Source organism: Myotis lucifugus, unplaced genomic scaffold, assembly GCF_000147115.1.
Source record: "Myotis lucifugus unplaced genomic scaffold, Myoluc2.0 scaffold_21, whole genome shotgun sequence".
Taxonomy (NCBI): domain Eukaryota; kingdom Metazoa; phylum Chordata; class Mammalia; order Chiroptera; family Vespertilionidae; genus Myotis; species Myotis lucifugus.
Window position 1 is genome coordinate 694,254 of NW_005871069.1, and position 8,441 is coordinate 702,694.

General features: G+C 42.0%; 1 protein-coding gene across 2 annotated transcripts in view; it reads right to left on the reverse strand.

Moving 5' to 3' along the window:
- RIPK1 (receptor interacting serine/threonine kinase 1) overlaps positions 1-8,434 on the reverse strand; it is a 45,648-nt gene extending 37,214 nt beyond the window's left edge. For both annotated transcript variants that reach the window (XR_002828485.1, XM_006085702.3), the window contains exons 1-2: positions 7,987-8,434; positions 777-997 (exon numbers count right to left, since the gene is read on the reverse strand). Coding sequence is in view for 1 of the 2 variants with exons in the window: in XM_006085702.3 (XP_006085764.1) it covers positions 777-928 (152 nt within the window). In the remaining variant the exon portion in view is untranslated. The remainder of the gene's footprint in view (positions 1-776; positions 998-7,986) is intronic.
- Positions 8,435-8,441: the final 7 nt, after the last annotated feature.

An 8,441-nucleotide genomic window follows, 5' to 3' on the forward strand; every position in this document is an offset into this window, starting at 1 on the left:
AAGAAAAGGACTGTGCTGGACAGTGTAAGGAAAATGCAGCCTCGATCATAACCACTGTGGCAAGAAGGGGAAGTAAAACAGCACTACCAACTGTTTTAAAGAGAGGGTTCCTGGAACCGCTAATTAATGAAGCACTTTCTTTTCTTTTCCATACTTAGGACTAGTCCTCACCAAACATGTGGAGCAAGTCTATTTTCACTGATCTCTCCCATTTCCTTTTCATCACCTTCCTCATCACCCTGATCTCCTTCCCTTTCTCTACTTTAAATATATATATATATTATTGATTTGAGAAATGAAGGGAGAGAAAGAGAAAGAGAGAGAGAGAGAGAGAGAGAGAGAGAGAGAGAGACATCAATGATGAGAGAGAATCGTTGATCAGCAGCCTCCTGCACACCCCACACTGGGGATCGAACCCATAACCCGGGCATGTGACCTGACTGGGAACTGAACTGTGATCTCCTGGTTCATAGGTCAATGCTGAACCACTGAGCCACACCAGCCTGGGCTTTGTCTACTTTCTTCCCTTCATTTCTTGTCCATTATTTACCAGCTGTAACCTTTTCATAAACCAGCCTCAAAATCCTTGTCAGCTATACAGGGACAGCAACCACCTTATAGAGTTGTTGGACATGAGCCCATATACTGACACTTACACCATGGGCTGTCTCATTCTAAAGCCAGTGCCAGCCTTCCCCACCGCAGCCCTGCACCTCTGCAGCCTCCACCCCCTGGGGCCAGCCCCAGCGGGTCCACCCGCCCAGCTCCCCGCTCACTCTGTTCGCTTAGGCCCCGTGTACACCTTCTTCAGTATGACGAGCCCATGGGACCTGTGGAAACACAAAGACACCTTCCCGAAGCCCCCGCTGTCTAGGTGCTCCTTCTCCAGGAAGTCACTGGATTTCATCTTAATGTCATCCAAGGACATGTCTGGTTTCCTTCCGATGCTCAGAATGCTCAAAAACACACCACCTTTTCTTCACCTCAGAGCTGTGCCCTGTAAAGAAAACAAGAAACCATCTCAGTGCAGAAAACTCATACTAAAACCACGTGTTTGGTGGACGATTTTTTGAGGATAGACTTATAATGAACGTTTCCCCATATTTCTAAGAATCACAGAAGACCACAATTTTGATTCCTTAGATTTTCATTTCTGGCAACACACAGGACTAGAAAAGTTTGAAAACCCTCCTGCTACAAAGGACCCATATATGTCGGGTAACACAATACAAACATGCACTCCCATGCACAGCTAGGTCAGCAGGAAGGAAACCCCAGGGACTGAACACACACAGGGCACTGGCCACAAGCCATGGCCCACACTGTAGCTGCTGTGGACTGAATGTTCGGGACATCCCCAAATTCACACATTGAAGTCCAATAAGTAGTATTAGAAGGTGGGGCCTTTGGAAGGTAATTCGGTCAGGAAGGTGGAGATTAGTTTCCTTCTCTCTCTCTCTCCACCACGTGAGGGCACAAGAAGATGGCCTGTAAGGGAGCCCTCACCACACACAGGTCTGCTGGCACCTTGATGGTGGACTTCTCAGGCCCTAGGACTGTGAAAAATAAATGCCCTTTGTTTAAGACACCCAGTCTGAAATCTGTCCTAGCAGTGAAATGACTAAGACAGTGGCCCTCTGGGCACAACTAACTCGCTATCCATAAGCCAGGGACCAAAACCCAGATGGGACAAGAGCTGAGGTCAGGAAATGCAAGAAGAGGGTTGAAAGAAAGATCTCCCTTAACGCAGCACTCCTTGGTGTGCTCCCCTACTCTTCCATGAAAGGATGGACTAGAAAAAAAGCAGTCCATTAGCAAAGGAACTCATCTTACACTGGGCCTGGGGTATAAAAAATGTCTGTGAATTCATAACCTTGGGGCTGTCCTCAAATAGACTTGAGCTTTGAATGTAGCCAGGATTCTTATAGCCATGACTCCCCAAAGCAAGAACTTTTACATAGAAAGTGGTCAAGACTGATGGGATCTCTGGATTATAATCCTAAAGCAAACACAACACAATCCAGCCAGGCCAGACAAGATTCCCAGAAATAAAGAACTAAGTTAACGTAGGCTCCCTTTCCAAAATTATAAAACACAAAGAAAAAGTTCATCATGAACCAGACTCAGCTGAATATTAGGCATTATAGGTAATTAAATTGCTGAATAGCTCTAAGGTAATTATGAACCTAAGAAGGAATTTGAAGAATATCAAAAGAACGATGCACTATCTAAAAAGAACAGGAAGATGTGAAAAAAATTAGGATTTGGAGAATCCGTACATCAATGCTATGAAGTATACAATGCATACAATTTCAAAGAAGAACTATCTGCTTCATCCTTCTACTCTTCTTCCATTCACTGTATTCATTCAGTTTCCCTAAATTGAAATGAAGAATAAAAATCCATGGGGCAGCACGAGACACTACTACATACTCACCAGAATATACAAATAATGGCGAAAATATGAAGCAACTGGATTCCCATTGTGTTGGTAGGAGTATAAAATTGTACAATCACTTTGGGAAAAGGTCTGGCAGTTTCTTATAAAACTAAACATATACCTACACTATGACCCAGCAATTCCAAGCCAAGAGAAATGAAAACATATGTCCCAAAAGATTTGTGCAGGGTTCATAGCAGCTTTATTGGTAATAGCCCCAAACTGGAAACAGCTATTTATCAATAAGAGAATGGGCAAAAAGCCCCTGTGGTATATTCATACAATGGAACACTACCCAGAAATAAAAAGAAACAAACTACCAATATACACAACAATGTGAGTGAATCACAAATACATTGTGCTGAGTAAAGCCTTTTACACAAGAATGTATACTATATAATTCCATTTATATGAAGTTCTAGAACAGTCAAATTAATCTGTGTTGTTAAAGGAACACTGGTTGCCGGGGCCAGAGTAAGGATTGAGTGGGATGAGGCATGGGGGACTTTCTGGGGTGAAGGTAATGTTTTAGCATCTCAGTGGGGAGTTAAGGTTATACAGGCATAAGCATTGGCCAATACTCAGCAGGTAATACTCTTCGGAACTGCAGGTACATTTTACATCAAAAGAAAAATGTGTAAACATATTGAACTCTAGCAAGTGGTGTGCATGCTGAAATACTTAGGGGGAAGTATACTGATATCGCTGACTTACTTTGCAGACAGACTGGTGGATAGAGAAAGGGATAAGTGATGGATGGCTATGCAATAAAGCAAGCAGAGTAAAATTATGTTAATGGTGGATATGTGTGAGTTCACTGTAAAAACTTTTTAACTTTGAAGTTTTTATAATAAAACTAGAGGCCCGATGCATGAAGATTCATGCAAGAATGAGCCTTCCTTCCCCTGGCTGCTGGCACCACCTTCGCTCTGGCCTGGAGCAGCCTTTCTGCCTTGGTTCTGCCCGGAGCCGCCTTTCCGCCTTCCCACGCTGCCCAGAGGTCCAGAGCAGCTGGGGCGGTGCAGAACGCAAGCGTCCCACCCCGCTCCTGGTGCTTAGCACCTGCGTATGCAAATTAACCCACCATCTTTGTTGGGTTAATTTGCATACTCATTCCTGATTGGCTGGTGGGCATTGTGAAGGTACAGTCAATTTGCATCTTTCTCTTTTATTTGTGTAGATGTTGAAGAGTGGGGAAATTTTAAAAAATAAAAGTACCTGGAAGGGTTTCTGAAAATGCCTGGGCTGACAGTGGTCTTGTGCGGTGGCTGGCTGCAGTTGGGCTCAGGTCACCAGCCTCTACATCTTGTACAAAGGCTATGGGTGGGCCCTGCCACCCAACCACGTGCACATATCAGAACAGTAGAGGGCACCATGGACCACCTTCCTGTAATGTGAGTCATCACCTGTAATATGAGTCATCACCAAACAAGAGGAAGCACCCTTGAAAAAGTAGCCCATCTGTGGGTCAGAGGTGGGGGAGGAGGGAGGCTGTTCACTCATGAAGACTGAGAGGACACAGGGTGAAGCAGGCATTGAAGGTGAGGGAGTGGAGGCCATCATGATGGGGGGAAAAGCACTGGCCTTCCTTTCTCTTGATTGAAATCTAGTTCTGTAATTTATTAGCTCTGTGCCTTGGGTACTTCACATAAGCCTCACTTTGTTCATTTTCAAAAGGAAATAATGACGGCGTCACAGGACCAATAAGGATTATATAAGAACAAACATTTGAAAACACATTTGTCGCCTGTTTTATGGCTCTGGCTCTGGTTGGCCCAGCTGCCCACATTCATCCCATTTTCTAGGCTTTGCAAATGGCAACAGGCAGCTGACATCACTTTGCTCAGCAGTTCTTCACTGACCAATCCTTGTGAATTGGTGTAAGAAATAAAACATATTTCAGCATTTGTTTTAGGCCTCCTTTTCAATTTCTATAGATCCTCTGCAGCACACAGAACCCATCTTAGGAGGGTATTTTACCCCGCTCTTCCATTACAACCCCTTTAGGTACAGTCTTTTCCTAGCTACATGATACTCATCCTTCAGGTCTCAGACTTTATCATACCTCAGGGAAGCCAGCCTGAGTCTTCCCATTAGACATTTCCACAGAACCTTGTATTTCTCCCTTGAAAGAGTTAAGACAGCTGTAATTTGAGATTTCTAAGAAACCTCACAGAGGTGAGGGCATGAGTGCGGGGGTTTGGGGGGATAATGGGGAGGGAGTGGGGGGATAAGGACACATATGTGATACCTTAATCAATAAAGAAATTTTTTAAAAAAGAAACCTCACAGAAGGTAGGACACACTTGCTCACTGTCTCCAGTGCCTAGCACAGAACCTGATATGTGACAGTTGATCATTGAATGGACAATTATTTTTTTAAAGAATTCTTTAATTGTTCCAAAATAAAGGGTACAGTTAAGTGAATTATGGCACATTCATAAAATGGAATATTATTTAGCCATTCAAAATTGTAGGCTGTAAGTTAGATATACATATGTAATGAAAGATACCGAAATGTTAGCAAGGCATATATTTGGATGGCAGGATGATTTTTATTTTCTTCTTTACACTTTTATTAGATTTCACAAATTTTCTATAATAAACACAAATTACTTTAATAATGACAATTTTTAAAGGAACTCAAAAGTTCTTTATTCTGAGGAATCAAATCAGAGATGCTGATAAAAATTATGTACATACAAGGATGTTCCCAGTAACCTTACAGAGAACAAAAACCATATAGAACAATTTACATATACAGAGGAAAGAATAAGTTATGGCCCATTCACACTCTGAAATACATCTAGCAGGCTTCAAAAATGATTTTATATGTGAATATTTAAAAACATTTAAGAAAAACTCAGATTAAGGAAACATGTCCTGAAATACACCTATTGGGGTATAAAACTTCAGTTTTATGAGTTCTATTTGGATCTCTCCTTCAGCTCAGGTCTTACCTCCCCAAATCTGCCAAGACAACTAAGACTTGAAGTGTCTTCTGTGAGCATGATGCTCTCGTGAAGGCCTCCAGGTGAGTCCACTGCACTCTGTGAGGTTGGTTCCCGTCCCAAGTCAATTCTCCTTATAAGTCTGGCAGTTTGCTGGTTTAGTCTGATCTTCCTTAATCTATTAACTTTTCCATTGTTTCCAATGATTTCTAATTTTTACTCTTTACTCCCTTTTCTTCCATTAACAATTCAACTTTATAAGCAGGAAGGCCCTGTCAGTGGTTTACATACCCATGAGTCACAGAAACACTGCCTGTAGGCAGGTATAAACCACCTTATAAAGCCACGTTACACGGCAAGTAAGGAAAGCACACTGGCCTGTTATCTCATGTTATGACAACTAATTGTGTCCACTGTAGTGGGATAAATGGATATTGATTCAGGGACTCAGAGAAGCAAAAGTTTCCCACTGATACTGATTAAAAATTCCAAGAAATTTCATGAAGTATCTATCTATAAGGCAGTTGAGTCTGTATATTAAATTATTCAGACCTATATTCAATTAATGTTTGTCAATTATATCTCAATAAAACCAGGGAAAAATATAAATGAAAAATAATTAATACCCCCCAAACAGGCAGAATTAATTTATGGTATTAACAGGTGGGAGACAGGAGATAGTGAATGAGAGGAGGTATAGGGGGGTTTCAGGAGGGATAGCAATGATTCTACATACAGCTGTACAATTATGATTTGTACATCTTTCCTTACATGTTATACATCAATAAAGAAGTTTTTTAGTCCCGGCCAGTTTGGCTCAGTGGTTGAAGGGCCAAGTTCAAGTCTGGTCAAGGGCACATACCTCAATTACAGGCTTGATACCTGCCCCAGATGGGGCACATGTGGAGGCAACCAATCGATGTGTGTCTTTCACAACGATGTTTCTCTCTTGGTCTCTCCCCTTCCCTTCCACTCTAAAAATCAATGGAAAAATATCCTCAGGAGAGGATTAACAAAAAATAAATAAAAGTTTTTTAAAGGCTTTAGAAAATATATTTAACCTTTCAGGGGTAGAGGATGATTTTTTCAATTCAATGACCATAATGAGTCTGACAAAAAAATGTTGGTTGCTTACCTATTATTGCCCCCACCCACCCACTGCCCTTTCCCTGCTAATAGGACTCTGACTTTACTCATGTATCTAACTTGGACTTCTCTAAAGTTTTATGATTATATAGCTTGATGCTTTCCCCAGATGAATGAGAACTCTGAGCAAGGAAGAGCCAAATGATGAACAAGATACAAGACTGAAGAAGTTTAACCGCATTATCATGTCCATTAGCACACTGTGACACCGTGAAATAAGTTTTAGTCTCATTAATCCAATTTACAAACAAAGAAACTAAAATTTGGAGTTGAATGAGTCACCTGAAGTGGCAGAGCCTTTGACTCTTCACTCAAACTTCCACTGTTAATTCACTAACAACATGCTACTTCATCTAGATAGCAAACTATAATCTGTCCTTGTTAAAAATCAGATGCAAGTACCCAATCTTGTAATCCTGCTCACCTATATTAGATCAGTATCCTATAATCACAAATATGAGGAATATAGACTAAATTTTAAAAACATGAAAATATATGGTTCAGAATAAATATTCTACAGGTTAATACAATCACTTTTGCCAGAGTATAATATCCAACCAAAGCATACGAAGGTATATTTTTCAAATTCCCAGATCATATTAATGGTATTAACATATTATGGATTAATAAGCACCAAATCATAGTTTGCCATTTTGGAAATTGGTATTTTAAGACTTTTTATTAATAATATTCACAATCCTGAAAGTGGAACGTATCTCTAGTGGTGAATATAGGGCAGATTGAGGAAAATGAAAATTAAATAATTGTTATTGCTATTTTATTAGTAATAATAACGATGACAATACACCCTAAATTTTAAACAGGCAGAGTCTCCACTTTCTGTGTTTAGAAGAGCTTCGGTTTTCCACATTTCTAATTGACTACCATTTCTTCCTTAATCTAGCACTAACCAGGTGGTTACAAACTGCAAATCAAGTACTGTCACTCTACATTCCAAAGTTGACTCAGCCTTGATTTCTTCAAGTGTAAACCAGGGAAGAAAGGGACTTCTGCAAAGCTGGTTGATTATAACAGCCTTAGGCTTTATCAGAAATAAAAGTTCTGAGCAAGGAAGAGACAAACCATCAGCAGGACACAAAGAGCAGCGTCACCCCCTACTCACCCCGACACACACAAACACTTCCTGCGGGTTTTTGTCAAATGCTTTTAAGGATGGAACTAATCTTCTTCATAAAAGCAAATGCCACTGACCACCGAAGAGGTCTCCTAGGGTTATGACATCAGCCGCTTTGGGCAATGGGGCTGTTGACTCTTCTTTCCCATTTGCTAGTTCACGTCTAAAATTATGGGGAAATGCTTTTGATTGTGCTTGCAACCCGCTGTGTCCCCAAGTGCAACAAAAAGGTCCTTTCAAAGGTCGGTAAGAAGTCCCAGGCAGACACACCTACTAACCCTATTATGGCAACAGCAAAGGCGACTGTAATTTACTGAAACCGCAATGAAAGCTCATCATTCCCACCAAAATAATAAAACCGAAGGTCCTGTCCCAAAGTCACACAGCTTTCGTGGCCGGAGGGGAGGTCTCCGCCCTCGTACGGCTTTACGCCAAAAGCTCCGAGGAGCAAGTGGCTGAGCCTAGGACAGTGAGCCTTGCGCCCGAATTCCGGGAGCGCGGGCGTCGGTTTCTAGGACTAGGTAACATTTCTTTTCCTGTGTCCTCCCAACTCGCTTTAAGAGTCAAGCTGGGATCCTTGGCCGGAAGATCTCGGGGAGCCCGCCGACCTAATCCACCCGAGCAGGAAAGAGCCGGGAAGAGGAACTCGACCGACTTCCGGGAATCCCGGCTCACTCACAACCGACTTCCGGGAATGTCGCGGGCCCCACCCACCACCCACCACACGATGGGCCATTCGCCGCTCGACTTCGGGGCCCGACCCAGCTCA